The following is a 15330-nucleotide window of genomic DNA, read 5'->3' as shown; positions in this document are numbered from 1 at the left end:
TGCTGTACCCTTCCTTTCACTCTAAAACAGTAATTAGAGACTTTATTGTAATTCCCCCCCCCCCCCCCCCCCCAAGCACACAAACAAACAAATTATACGAATAAAATTTAATTTTTTTGCAGTCTACTTACAATTTGTGATCCTTGAGTTTCTAGCAGAGTATTTGCCATAAAATTCTAAACATTGTATACAGGTTTCTTACACTGCAAATCAGTTACATTATATGTAAATGTGAAACCAAAAATTTTATTCAAATAGTACATTAATAAAGGTATATTCACAAATCTGTGGGTCTTTATGGTAGGTAAAACAACACTGTAATTTAAAAGGTTAAGTTTCTGGGAAAAACAACAAAACTGATAAACAGATGTGATATGACATTTTCTTTGTCTTTCAGACAGCAAAATGAGTCACATTTGTTTCTTTTTTAAGTCTGCATGGCTTTAGAAGTAATTTTCAGACTGATACAATATCACTAGCCTTCAGTCATAACTTTGTGGACATTTTGCCCAATATAACTTTTTTTCATATTTTTTTCCCTGGGTCCCCCTCCCCTCATTCACTGTCTATATTTTTGTCTTTTAAATTAAAAAGATTTCAATCTATGTTCTTATGGCTCATTTTCCAATTTCTTCTCTTTTATTTACATTACATTTATTTTTGAAAGTGCTCTTATTAGAGAGTCAAAATTAAGCATGTCATGTAATTTAGGTCTGTCTGTTATACAAACAACTGAAGAGTGGAAATGGAAAACATTCAAGTACCAGATCTGACATTTACATCCAAAAAAATCTAGATGGTATTTGATACCACAGGGTTCAGCTGCTCACTGCATCATCACACACACACAAAAAAGAAACAAGATAAACCAGAAGATAAATACTTTACTAGGAATGTTCTAAGTGCCATACCATGCAACTGGCTGATTTTTTTTTCTTCCACCTTCCAAAGTTAATGTTAAGAACAGAAAATGTAATATAAATAATATAAATGTGAACAGCCATCTGAAGATGAACCTGTCAGTTTGAAACTGGTATTTGCACTATTTGGGTAAATAAATGTCATTATTAACAGTGGCTGGTTGTTTTCTTCCTTGCAAGAATCAACTTGTATTTTGTACACAGCCTTGGTCTAAGTCATTGACAAAACAGCAGGAGTGCATTCATACTGAGGCATTATATTGTATTTGTAATAATACAAGTACAGAAGTATAGCATCCGGTTTCTAATTAGTAGAACAGTAGTCAACAAAAACTATTTCTTACATTATTTAAATTTTGGAACTCCAGACAGAAGCACAGCTTCACGTAAAGACCATATACCAACTACTAAGCATGGTTGAAAGACTTTCTCCATGGTTTGGCACCTGGATCAAGTGTAAGAACATTCAATAGAGTACCGAGAACACAACTACACTGAAAACACATTTTTCTGAAGAAAGAAAGAGGGGGGGGGGGGGGGGGGGGAGAAGAAGAAGAAGAAGAAGAAGAAGAAGAAGAAGAAGAAGAAAGCATTTCCACTTTTCAATTAACAATTTTACTGCCCAAACCTATTTTGGAACATTTGTGCTATCGTCAATCGTTACTTTTATTCAAGCACATATGTGCTAAAACATTTTTAGCAATAAAATATCTCAGTCATCTGGATCAAAATTCCCATAATTTACAAATATTGCCACTGTTAAAGAGTTTTAGAACCATAATTATGATTACTAAGGATTTCATTTTACTTATCTCTCCACAATAACCATTTTAAAATATTTTCTTAAAAAACACACAGATGAAAAACAAATGTGAATTTGACTTACACAAACAATATGAGAGAGCTGCAAATCAGTGATACAGCACAGTATAAAAATGGAAGTATAAAAACAATATCAAACAATGTTTCATCATAACAATAAAAAACAATATAGTCCGCATCTGACTTCTCAGGTTTTCTCGGTGTGACTGATTAACAGTGTGCTTCCAAGAGTTCAGCTGAGTTGCTTACACTTGATGCCCAATATTTTGATGACAGGGTTGGCCACTGAAATATTGTGCATAAAATGTAAACAACTCAGCACAACACTACAAATCACATAATTACTGTGTAAGTCATTCATCCTAATTTTAATTCAGATAGTATTTTTTTCCTTATTCCAACAGTAGTCATGGCTATTATGAAATTTCATCAAAATAGAATGCAATGATTATCAACATAACATGAAAAAAACAAAAAACAAAAAAACTCCCTTTTATGAATATATCTGTCTACTCAAACTACTGTTTTAGGTAACTGTACTGCATTGTCTGCTTAGTCCATATTTTCTAGGAAAGACAGTCTGTGAAGAAACATATCTCTGAAAATTAAGAGCAAAAGTATAAATATTTTTACAGCACACTTTTCTCTTTACATGAAACATACAATTTTCAGTCTCACAGTAATATTTTCATTTAACATGAATTGAAATTGTTAAACTAATAAATACTACAGTAAATGTCAGCAAACTAATGTAAATATACTTGACAAATTAAAACCGTTAATTTCAACAACTGCATATATCTTGACTGATGTGCCAGCTTAATTGAAGTTAACTGCTTTATATTTCTCTGGTTAACAACAATTAATATACACTTGTTAAATGAATCTGGAACAATTCCAAATACAACCTTTTCATGAAAATAAAAAATGATTTTCTAGCATAACAGAAATTAAAAGGAAAATTACAGAATAAGGCACTTTTCATCTCATTCCATTTAACCACTCTGTAGGATGACAGAATTTAAATTTTACTGAACTGTGTGTTATATGTAGGTAAAGTAAATTGCTCCATAGATCTGGTATTGTTAATTTTATTTGACATTAGCTGTGCAATTCAAGTATTGTTAACCTGATGCTTAAAGTTTACTAATGCTTAATTATCCTATTCCTCTTTTCTCAAGTCAACTAACAATGACCAAATAAATAGCACTGTCCAAACAGGAATGTTAAATGACAAGAAAGATACTACTAATGATTAGCATTTTACTTTTTACTACTTGACAAATCAAGTAGAACAGTGCAAAGATGTTTAAGCACCCAACTACTATATAAGCAACAAATACAATAATTATAAATTTTCATTTAACATTGTTCTGAATGAGATTCAGATTTTTCTGAAAACAATTATAAAATATATTCATTTAACAAAGCTGCTTCAAATCCATAGTGCAATGAACATCTGTTTACTTTCATTTGAGACACTTACATTCTGATTCTATACTTTATACATGGTTTTATTTACAATATTATTAAAGCCATCTCTAATACTGCAAAAAAAGCCTTATTATGAATGTGCCTACTAACAGGATGTTCCTGTTTAGCTGCCCACAGTCACAGGTAGATTAATTTTCACAAGCAATGGGCATTTAGTTTGCCATAATATTGGTATGCTTACAGAATGAATTTTGTAATATAATTAATATGGTCTCTGTAGAAATGAATGTTCTGTATCTATTAATGAAAACTAAATAAGTACCAATAATGTTTTAATGTGTGTGTTTTAAAAATAGTGTGAAAGCTTTTTCCATCTCAAAAGTTTAAAAAATAATTTTTTGTTTGTTTTGTTTTGATTTGCTGCCTCTGTATATAATGAACTTTGCAGAATACACTACTGTCACTGTACTCTAAAGCTGACAGAGAAAAACAACAGAAAGGAATTAATGTGCTGTTTGGTGCAGTAAATATATGGTGTAGTCTACCACAGCTGCGAATGATGTTGCTCATTGTGTGGTGGAGCCATCTGGAGATCAGGTGCAGATCCTGAGAGACAAGCCATCTCACCACAATGAAGATTAGCTGGATCAATTCCATCACTTGCCACTCTGCAATGAAATATGTTCACATGCAAGCAATGAATATCATACAGTGGCTCACCTTTGAGGCAATCAAAACATTATGTCTCCCTATAATTGTGATAAGTGATTTATAAACTACTTTTTAACAGGAATTACTTCTGACAGTTATCCCACAAAGGTCAAAATCTTAGATGAAATATGAAAGTTATTAGAAGAAAATTCTTTGAGAAGAGAAAGATATTGCATTTGGAAGTACTTAAGATTTCTGTGTTTTAAATCTACACAATGATGTTTACAGAAGTGTCTACAAGTAAGAGTGTTTCAATGGAAAAACAGTACATGTGGACGAACTGATAAGTTTTGTAAAACAGGGGTAGGTCCCATTTCTTCCACCAAAAACACACAAATTCTTTTCAGTTCTCTAGCTCAAATGTTTCAGCACATTTGTACCTCAATAATGGGGTCTTATTTTTTACACTATATGTCTGGAACTATAAGTGTTTCAACCATAACAGTGAAGACTAAAATTTTGGCCTTATAATGTTTTGTAGCTTTCGTAATTATTGCTTTTTTCAGTTATTAATTTGTTTGGTTTTTTCAACAACTGTTCATTCCGTTTACAACCTATTTTTGCACAAATAGCACAAAATTTATGAAAATCACTTCATTATTTCCTGTTGCTCTGTAGAACATAACTTTTTTTTAGGTTTAGGTCCCTTTTCCACAGCCACAGTTATAAAAGTAATATAGATTGTGCACAATCTTTGGTGACCGTAATAAATAATAACCACAGATGTTTGGTTTTACTTCAAAGCACCTTCAGTGATCATTTGTTGCCCCCTCCCCAATATTCTTCTACACATAGGTATTTGGTTTTTAGTGCACTGCAGTTCACTGACATGGAATACATTTTTGTTTTCATGCTGTGTAGGTTGACTTATACTTTTGTGTACTTTGTTTTGATATTACGGAGTGTGATGATATCAGGTTGACAGTATAGGACTACTGTTCCTCTAGTGTAGGAGTGCTAGTGAATCACCCTGAGGTGGTAAAATAGGGAGATGCACACAGTGGAGCCCACTTTGAAGCAGAGCTTCTGGTCACCATTGGTAAGCTACTGTTTACACAAAGGTTGGCATGAAAGTCAGCAGCCATCTTAGTAGCAAGAGGTTCTGGATATCATTACTTTGTACGTAGATGTGTTCAGTAAAGATGTGAACAGAACCCGATGCATTTCTCGATAATGCACAATAGGATAGCAATTGCAGTTTCAGTGTGCTATTTTCCAACAATGTTGCAACTGAAACATGCTTTAGTTTGCAGGGTCATGGTGACAGGCAGTTTCACAGGTAAGGCCTGATTTATCTGTGAAGTTACTGGAAGAAGTAGCCAAACACTCTGTCTTCTCTCTTCATTTCATTATGCACTGTAACAGTCTCCTTCAAGGCTCCACAAGACTGTACCTCCTCAAGCATTTATTATATCGCAGGTGTTACAAAGCAAAATGTGTGGGGTCCAAGTTAGACTTTTGTTAAAATCATTAAATATTGTCTATTACCTGCCTTATTTTTGTAGAACTTTTCTGATACTACTTTAGAATGGAAGCATTCAATTTTGTCTATTTTGAGAGTTACCACTCATTCCAATGTTTAATCCTCATCTACCTAAAAACGTAAGTAATGTCCCAGTTGTCCTGGAGTAATTTCACATTAACAGTATTTTAGCATTTGATGTTCTTCGAGGTTTAAGAATGTGTCTGCACATGTTCTTTCATGTATGAAACAATGTGTGAAGGACACGTGAAAAATATTACAAATTGTAATATTTGTTGCTAATGTGAGCATCCTACTTATAGTCCTTTTAATCTAAAAGCTTATGCAATTCTAAATGAGTAAGTAACCAAATGGTCTCAGCAAATGCTATTAGTAAGTCACTAGCTGAAACTCCATGTGTAAAGTTTCTTACTGATGAAGTAGGTCACACATAAGCTATGAAGCCTCACCCATAGCTTTATCGCTCTGTTTTGTGTTGTATAGGAGAAGTCCTCATCTGACACTTTTTACAGAATGTTTACCACAGTCTCTACGATTTTACTTTTTGGAAGTAGGTTTTTTCATCCTCAATGAGACCACTCAGTCGAACCTCTTCTCTGTTTTTCCCTTCAAACATCACCTTGCCAGATGCTGGGCACAATACCACAAGAAGCTATTCACTTGTAGAGAACTGCCATCCTTTCCAACAGGTCGTACAGAAACAAGACAAATTCACATTACGCAAGATGATAACTGTAGGAAGGGTTCTCAAAAACTTTGAAGCCTGCCGAAGTTGTTTAGTACAAATTATTTGGCAATGCATTAGATTTTATTAATCACTAAAGAACAAAGTGACATGTCTCAATCTTGAATAGACAATTGTAAGGGTGTCTGCAACTTGAACTACACATTTTTCCACATACCAGTTTAAGGTGAGTGCTTTTGAAGAACTGAGAACCAGATGTTTTGATATTTCTTTTATGTTTTGTTGTGATTTTCATCCCATGATAGGCACACAATAAGCTTCAGCCATACTGTTCTTGTTTAACAATTGGGGTGATACGAACGTCACAGTGAAAATTGTAATCTGTTACAAACTATCCATTTAGTGGATTGATCTTTTTTTTTTTTTTTTAAAAAAAAAGTCATCTTTGGCATTATGTAACATGGTGCATTATCTGCATATCATTAAGTGTAGAGTAGACAGACAAATGATTCTCCTGTCTCATGGTATAATACTCATACTATTCTTTCTGTATTAGCTTCTATATTACAGCAACACTTCTTCATGGAATGATCAACTTACCTCCCATGAAATTCTTTGCTGTATCTGAATACGGTAAACTGCAGTGAACAGCGTTTGAGACACTTCCTTAAATCAATAATCTACTGTGAGACTTCAAGAAAAACCAAATATCAGATGGCACAACAGCCAACTTTACATTTACATCTACATGAATACTCTGCAAGCCATCTGACAATGTGGTGGAAAGTTTTTTTAGGTACCACTAACTGATTCCCCCTTGCCTGTTCCATTTGCAAATGACGCTTAGGAAGAACGAATGTCAGTAAGCCTCTCTATTAGCTCTAATTTCTTGAATTTTCTCATTGTGGCCATTTCACAAGACATATATGGGAGGCAGCAGATTGTTGTCAGACTTTTCCCAGAAAGTACTCTCTCAAGATTTCAACAGTAAACCATCCTAGCAAAAACTCAAAATGATTTAGAAAAAAAAAGCACGAAGAAAAAAAGCATGGCCACAACAAGTTTTAAACACTGTTTTTCCCAAATAGAAGTCTACTTCCTCATCCAGTACTCACAAGTTGTCCCGAGTCTGATGGCGACCATGAAAAAGTTGGGGTAGTGCTGACAGATGGTGTGGCTTAGTATTTTTCATTATGAATTATTACTGAATGTGAAGTGCACTTACTTTTATTTCTGGTTAGTAAATACTTTAGGGAAATCAAAAGCATAGGATATAACACATGAGAACTGTCTGCAGAGCAAACAGATAGGGCTGTGTTTACCTGAGAGCCTTGGAAGAGAGATGGATATTGCTACAAGGATTGCACATCAACATAAATCAAACATTTAAGAGTACAAAAGCTGTATGAAGCAACTTTAGAAATTATGTTACTGTTGGCTGATGGGTATAATATGGACGGTGATATTTACAGAACCACAAGGTAATTGGAAATTTATATCCAACATTGTGACTTGCTCAGCACGTGTATTGGCCACAAGATCACAACATAAAGCTGTCAGCAACATATCCCTAACCAAATGTAGAGTTCAAAATTTATTGTAGAAAGGGATGATTTTTTTGCACAGCACCAGATCATCAGAAGAGTGTACGAAGAATGTGCGCATCAATATGATCATCAAAGGAAAAGTTATGTCTAAGGAAGGAGGTTGGTTGGTTGCTTGGTTGGTTGCTTGGTTTAGAGGCAGGAGAAGGGACCAAACTACGAGGTCTCGGTCCCTTGTTCCTAATAAAACAATGCCACAAGTGTGAGAATAAAATGGACGAAACATATAACACAAAACAGAAAGAAAGGAAAAGCCACAAGAACAAAGGGAAGGCAACTAACACTAAAAAGAACAAAAGAGGACAAGAAAACAACAGAGAGATGCTAGAAACAGAAGAGAGTACAACATGGAAGCAGATTACAGAGGCTGGCCAACCAATACAATAAAAAGGGAAAGCTAGCCACTCTGCAATACATTAAAACTTACACCCTAAAAGCACTAGGGTTTAACGTCCCGTCAACAACAAGGTCATTAGAGATGGAGCACAATCTCAGATTAGGAAAGGATGGGGAAGGAAATCTGCCGTGCCCTTTCGAAGGAACCATCCCAGCATCGGCCTGATACGATTTAAGGAAATCACGGAAAACCTAAATCAGGATGGCTGGAGATGGGTTTGAACCGTCAGCCTCCCGAATGCGAGTCCAGTGTGCTAACCACTGCGCCACCCCCGCTCGGTGGACACAGAGGGGCAAAGGATATGCGCTAAAACCTACATAGAAGTATAAAATCCATTCTCACAGATAAAACATAAAACTAAATCTGCTGTGGAAGCATTCCTGCCCAACACCAAAGGCAGGGTGCTGGGTAAGTTAAAAGTCTGCCGCAGAGTGGCTAAAAGTTGGCAGTCTAGCAACTGTCACTTGGGAGCCACAGCGACACTGAGGTCTATCCTAGCGACGGAGTAGGTAACCATGCGTTAGCCATGTAGGGCCAATGCGGAGCCGGCAGAGGACAACTGATTCCCAGCGTGAGGCCTGCATGGAAAACTTCCACCACACATTTATCATCTCCTTAATGACACAGAGTTTGTTGTACGTGCTGTTATGCCATTCCATCTCCAAAGCCGGAAAACCCTGTGGTGTAAGACAGAACACAAGTCAACGTCGGAGATGCCTATCTCCAGAAGCGATTTCCGCATCGCCTGTTTGGCCAGCCTATCGGCAAGTTTGTTGCCGGGGATTCCGACGTGTCCTGGTGTCCACACAAACACCATGGAACAGCGGGACTGTTCCAGGGCATAGATGGACTCCTGAATGGACACTAACAGAGGGTGCCGAGGGTAGCAGTGGTCGATAGCTTGTAGGCTACTCAATAAGTCAGTACACAGGAGAATGACTCACCAGGCATGAGCGGATGTACTCAAGCACACAAGATATGGCCGCCAGCTCTGCAGTGGAAACACTGCAGCCAACTGGCAAGGAATGCTGCTCAATACGTCCTCCATGAACATATGCAAAGTCTATGTGACCATCAGCCATTGAGCCGTTTGGGTTAAACCACTTCAGAGCCCCAGAACACGTCAAGAATCGAGAAGAAGTGACAGTGGAGAGCGGCGAGGTTAACGGAGTCCTTAGGGCCATGCAAAAGGTCCAGACAAAGCTGTGGCCGAGGCATACACCATGGAGGCATATGTGAACGGACCGCAAGTAGAGCTCCTGTTGCTAATTGAACCTCACAAATGCTGAAGGCGCTGCCAAACCATAAACCACACTCCCATAGTCAATTCGGGATTGGACAAGGGCTCTGTAGAGCTGCAGCAGCGTAGAGCGATCTGCTCCCCAATTGGTGTTGCTCAGGCAATGGAGGGCATTGAGGTGCTGCCAGCACTTCTGCTTAAGCTGATGAAAATGAGGGAGCCAAGTCAATCGAGCATCGAAAACCAGTCCTAGGAATTAATATGTCTCCACTACAATGAGTGGATCATCATTAAGGTAAAGTGCGGGTTCAGGATGAACGGTATGACGCCAACAGAAGTGCATGGCACACTACTTTGCAGCTGAAAACTGGAAGCTGTGGGCTATAGCCCATGACTGTGAGTTGTGGATGGCTCCCTGGAGGCGCCACTCAGCAACAAGTCCTGGAGCAGCAGTATGAAATGCAGAAGTCGTCTCCATACAGAGAAGGTGAGACGGAGGGCCCAACAGCTGCTGCTAAACCGTTAATGGCCACTAAAAATAGAGACACACTCGATACAGAGCCCTGCGGGACTCCATTCTCCTGGATTTGGATGGAACTATGGGAGTCACCAACTTGGACATGGAAAGTACGGAGTGACAGGAAGTTTTGGATAAAACTCGGGAGTGGTCCCCGGAGACACCACTCATACAATGTGGCAAGGATATGATGTCGCCAAGTTGTGCATTATGCTTTATGTAAGTAAAAAAAATACGGCAATCAGGTGTTGCCGGCCGGAAAAGGCTGTTCTGATGGCAGACTCGAGGGACACAAGATCATTAGTGGTAGAGCGACCCTGGCAGAAGCCGCCCTGACATGGAGCCAGCAAGTTATGTGACTCCAGGACGCAACCCAACTGCCGAGATACCATACATTCCAGCAGCTTACAAAGGACACTGGTGAGGCTTATGGACCGATAGCTATCCACATTAAACAGGTTTTAACCGCGTTTGGGCACTGGAATGATGGTGCTCTCCCGCCACTGTGAAGGAAAGACGCCATCGCAACAGATCCGGTTGAAGATGACAAGAAGATGTAGTCAGATGAGATATGTTTAAATCATCTGACTGTGGATGCGATCAGGCCCAGGAGCTGTGTCAGGGTAAAGTGCAAGGGCACTGAGGAGCTCCCATTCTGTAAATGGGGCGTTATAGGATTCACTGCAGTGTGTAGTGAATGAGAGGACATTCCCTTCCAGTCGCCGTTTGAGTGTGCGAAACGCTGGCGGTAATTCCCTGAAGCAGAGGCTCGAGCAAAGTGCTTGGCAATCGCATTTGTGTCGGTACGTAACTTGCCGTTTGTGGTAACACCGGGTACAGCTGTTGGGGCCTGGTACCCGAAGAGACATTTGATCTTTGCCCAGATGTGGGGCACCCAATGGTGGAGACGTATCTCTCCCAACACTCCTCCTTCCATTGTTTGATAAGGTAGCGAACAAGGGCACGGAGCTGTTTCAAGGCTATGAGGTGCTCCAGGGAGCCACTGTAGAGCTCGCCGAAGCTCCTTAATTGCTTCAGGAACTTCTGGTGACCACCAAGGGACTGCCTTATGGCTCGGGCACCCTAAAGAGTGAGGGATCTCGTTTTCTGCCGCAGAAACAACTGTACTAGTTACCTGCTCAACCATCAAATCGACATTACCATGTTGGGGAGATTCAGCGGTGACAGCAGAGGTGAAAGTTCCCCAGTCCACCCTGTTTAAAGCCCATATGGACAGGTGTCCATGTGCCTAACGCTGGGCCAGTGACAGGAAGATGGGTAAGTGGTCACTACCACACAGGTCGTCATGTGCTCTCCAGTGGATAGATGGGAGAAGTCCTGGACTGCAAATTGAGAAATCAATGGCCGAGTAACTACCATTAGCCATACTGAAATGTGTGGCAGCCCCAGTATTTAAGAGACAGAGGTCGAATTGCGACAGTAAAGTTTCGACATGCCTGCCTCGGCCAGTAAGCATGGTACCACCCCATAAGGCGTTATGGGCATTAAAATCTCACAGAAGTAGGAAAGGTTTAGGGATTGATCAATCAGTGCAGCTAATACATTCAGTCATCGTACCATCTGGAGGAAGGTACACATTGCAGACAGTTATTTCCTGCATCGTCCTTATTCTGACAGCCACAGCTTCAAGAGGGGTTTGAAGGGGCACATGTTCACTACAGACTGAGTTTAGGACATAAACACAAACTCCACCTGACACTCGATTATAATTGGTAAGGTTCCTGTAACATCCCTTATAGCTGCGGAAGGCAGGGGTCCACATTGCTGGGAACCAGGTTTCCTGGAGGGCAATGCAGATAGCAGGTGTAAAAAACCACCACAATTCCACTGGGGGATCATATTGTGAGACTGGAAAGGAATCGAACATTCAATGAGACAGTTTACACCTCAGAGTCACCTGCTGCCACCGCCTGAGCAGTCTATATCCATTGTGTCTGAGGGTCTGGCGAGATCTAGGTCCTCAGCAGACACCAAAATCTCCAACCCATCCTTGGCCACAGAGCTTGTAGGTAGCGGTGGTGTGGGTGCCACCACAATTTCCTTGGTCTTAGGGGTTTTCTTTTTGGATTTCTCTTGCTGCTCCTTGGGTTTCTCTGGCTGGGAGGACTTCACTGCTTCAGTCTCCGGGACTGAGGATGAGCGTGATGCCCTACAACCACCTACTGGTGGGTGCCACCTTTCCCACTAGAAGAAACCTGGGAAGGGAGTGACCCAAGGGTCCCCTTCCTAGTGAGAGAAGGCGAAGAAGACTTACACTTCTCCAGCTTAAAAGTGGGGATGGACATCCCCGATGGTTGGGGGGGTTGTTGCTCCCAAAGTAGGTGGTGCAGGAGCAACAGGGAGGGAAATGACCCCCACCATTAAGGGGGTAGGTGTAGTCTTCCGGCTCTGAGAGGTGACCTGGTTTGGCGGAGCTGATGGTGCCAGACCTGTTGTAGCGGCAGCATAAGACAAGGTCATATGCACAGGATGCAAGCATTCAAATTTTCTCTTAGCGTCAGTGTAGGTCAGTCTGTCCAGGGTCTTGTACTCCATGAGTTTCCTTTCTTTCTGGAGAATCCTGCAGTCAGGCGAGCAAGGCGAATGGTGCTCTCCGCAGTTGACACAGATGGGAGGTGCGGCACAAGGAGTATTGGGATGTGATGGGCGTCTGCAATCACAGTACGTGACACTGGAAGTCCAGCGGGAAGACATATGGCCAAACTTCCAGCACTTAAAGCACTGCATCGGGGGAGGGATATATGGATTTACATCACACTGGTAGACCGTCATCTTGACCTTCTTGGGCGATGTATCACCCTTGAAGATGAAGGCAATGGTAGCAATCCGATTATCCTTCGGACCCCGGTGGACACGCCTGATGAAAACCTCGCCGCTGTAAATTGGCGTGCAGCTCATTGACGGACTGCAAAAGAAGGTCTCTGCGAAATATGATTCCCTGGACCATATTTAAGCTCTTATGGGGCGTGATGGTTACAGAAACAGCCCCCAGCTTTTCGCAAGCGAGTAACTCCCGTGACTGGGCAGAGGATGCTGTTTTGATCAAGACTGACCCAGATCTCATTTTGGGCAAGGCCTCCACCTCCCCAAACTTGTCCTATAAGTGCTAAACTAAAAACTGAGGCTTCATTGCCATGAAAGATTCCCCATCAGCTCTCAAACATACAAGGTACTGGGCAAATAAGATCCGCTGCCATCCTTAGCCTGATGTTCCTCCCATGGTATGGCCAGGGAGGGGAGCGATTTGGCGTCGTACATCTGTGCATTGAATTGAGCTCTTGACTGCTCAGAGACTGCTGGAGTTTCAGCACCAGCAAGAGATGATGGACTATGCTTCATCGCGTGTCATCCGCCCTGATGCCACCCTCTCCTACCAGGGGCCCTCCCCACGGGCACCACCCAGCCGCAGCAAAGGCTACCTGGCGGGATGGCCATTGCCGGGAGTCCCAATGTCCCAGGGGGATGGGCATCTACTCCTTGGCATATGTGGGGAGTTAACGACACAGGCATCAGCAGAGCGATCCCTGTGTGGTCAGGGGGCTAAGACCAACAGGGTACATTGCAGCTACATCACAACGGACTGGCTACCGTGCTGGATATCAGGTGCAAAGAAGTCCATGGTCATCATCGACACAGAAATCGACACTGCATAGTGCATGGTGGAAAACACATCCACGAATGTGTCCTCACCCAAGAGATGGAGAATGGGCAGGACTGCAATGCGGCGACAAGAATGTGGGCTAAAGATCTCAATGCACGATGGACACAATGCAGGTGCCCTTCCCCAATTGGCTCGCTCTTCAGGAAAATTTTGAAAAATGGAGGTCAAACCTTACAGGGGACCATCACATAAAGGCCGAAACGTGAGACTTCTTTTAGTCGTCTTGTACTACAGGCAGGAATACCTTGGGTGTATTCTAGCCCCCAGACCCACAGGGGGGAAGGAAGGTGGTACTATCTGGCAAGGCATCTAAACAATGGGAACAGTAGTAAGCAAAGTCATCAGCAAGATCATCAGCGTGGGGGTTGTATGCGCATAAACAGATATCATCCATAAAGACAACAAACCTTGTGGCAATATGATAAAGCTTGGGGGAGGCAATAAAATACTATTTGGAGTTTTTAATATAGAGTGACTAGATGTGGCCAATTAACGAAAGATGAAATAGGAATTAATAAGAATGAAGGTGTCAGATGAAGGATTTGTCATGAGCCGCAGGATTTAACTAGGCATTTGAGACTATGCTGGAGCTCTAGGATGGAACCACTGTTATGAGGTGGCTGATGCAAGTGACTCACAGTCAGCAGACACCTTCTGGGAGGTAGTCACTGTGGCCCTTCAGCATATTGAATGACCCTTTACCTACAGAAAAGATGAGGTAGATGGCAGTAATGGGATCTGTCTTTACTATATATTATGTTAGTATCATCAAGACATGAGGGGAAGAACAACAAAGTAATAGTTGAGGTAGAATATTCTTTGATGGTTACTGGAATTTTAAATGAGAGTAGGGAACAATCACAATTTTACATTCACACAGGCATTGGTTGAAGGGAAGTGGTCTTTAATTATGGTAAGGTGCTTTCATAAAGCTTTATCAATTTTTAATTTGTCATAATATTGCCTTCAGAAACGAAATCTTCATGAACTGCTTTAGTATTTGAAGAGAAACCAACTGGCATGGTATTTTTACTCAGATGATGAATGCTGATGTCAATCTGCCCAGATAACAACTCTCAAGCTCGCAAGTAATCCTTTGCAATACACCACAATTTTTACAAACTGAATCCTGTAATATTAACTTGTTCCTCTTCCTTGTTTTCAATGAATAGTTTGCAGTCAGGGAACAAGTTGTCCTCTGTTGAAAGCCTTTCCTATTAGAGTGACTCAGTTATTGCTTTACCAATAAATTTAGTAGATATTCATCTGTCATAGGAAACAGTCTCAATACCTTACACAATACTATAACATGTCTGAGTGAACAGAGCCCTAGAACACAGCTGAAATTTATGGAGATTGAATAATCTTCAATTATCAGAGTATCAGGAAGTCTAGTTTTGACAAACACAATCACTACTGTAAGCCCCCATATATGATAGTACATCTCCACTGCAATTTCACCTGCTGCATATTAACTATTTATCACTGCTTCTTTCTTCCGGAATTTAAGATCTGCCATGCTACCAATGCACTCTTTACAATATGGATATAATTCAAAACACAAAACTCAATAATGACATAAGTATTTAAGCATAGTCAAGAGGTTAAAACTAAAATCACATTTGGTGCATTCATTCAAATAGGTGACCTGTGATCCATGAGCTTCAGTACTTAAAAATCACACCATATATGTCAAAACAAACTATGCCGTGCTCACTAATAATGTAAGGCATGGCAGATATATCTAGTTCTTATTGATAGTAAGAATTATATCCAAAAACAATTATTTGTTGAGACATGGGTCATTATGTAGTGATCTATCTGTTGACACAACA

General features: G+C 40.6%; 1 protein-coding gene across 1 annotated transcript in view; it reads right to left on the bottom strand.

Moving 5' to 3' along the window:
• Nucleotides 1–226: 226 nt before the first annotated feature.
• The window catches only part of LOC126365854 (alpha-tubulin N-acetyltransferase-like), a 101697-nt gene continuing 86593 nt past the window's right edge, over nucleotides 227–15330 (bottom strand). Inside the window, exon 8 of the mRNA XM_050008516.1 lies at nucleotides 227–3844. Within this exon, the coding sequence (XP_049864473.1) occupies nucleotides 3718–3844 (127 nt within the window). The 3' untranslated portion in view covers nucleotides 227–3717. The remainder of the gene's footprint in view (nucleotides 3845–15330) is intronic.

Source organism: Schistocerca gregaria, chromosome 4, assembly GCF_023897955.1.
Source record: "Schistocerca gregaria isolate iqSchGreg1 chromosome 4, iqSchGreg1.2, whole genome shotgun sequence".
Lineage (NCBI taxonomy): Eukaryota > Metazoa > Arthropoda > Insecta > Orthoptera > Acrididae > Schistocerca > Schistocerca gregaria.
This window is presented reverse-complemented; position numbering and strand designations above follow the sequence as displayed.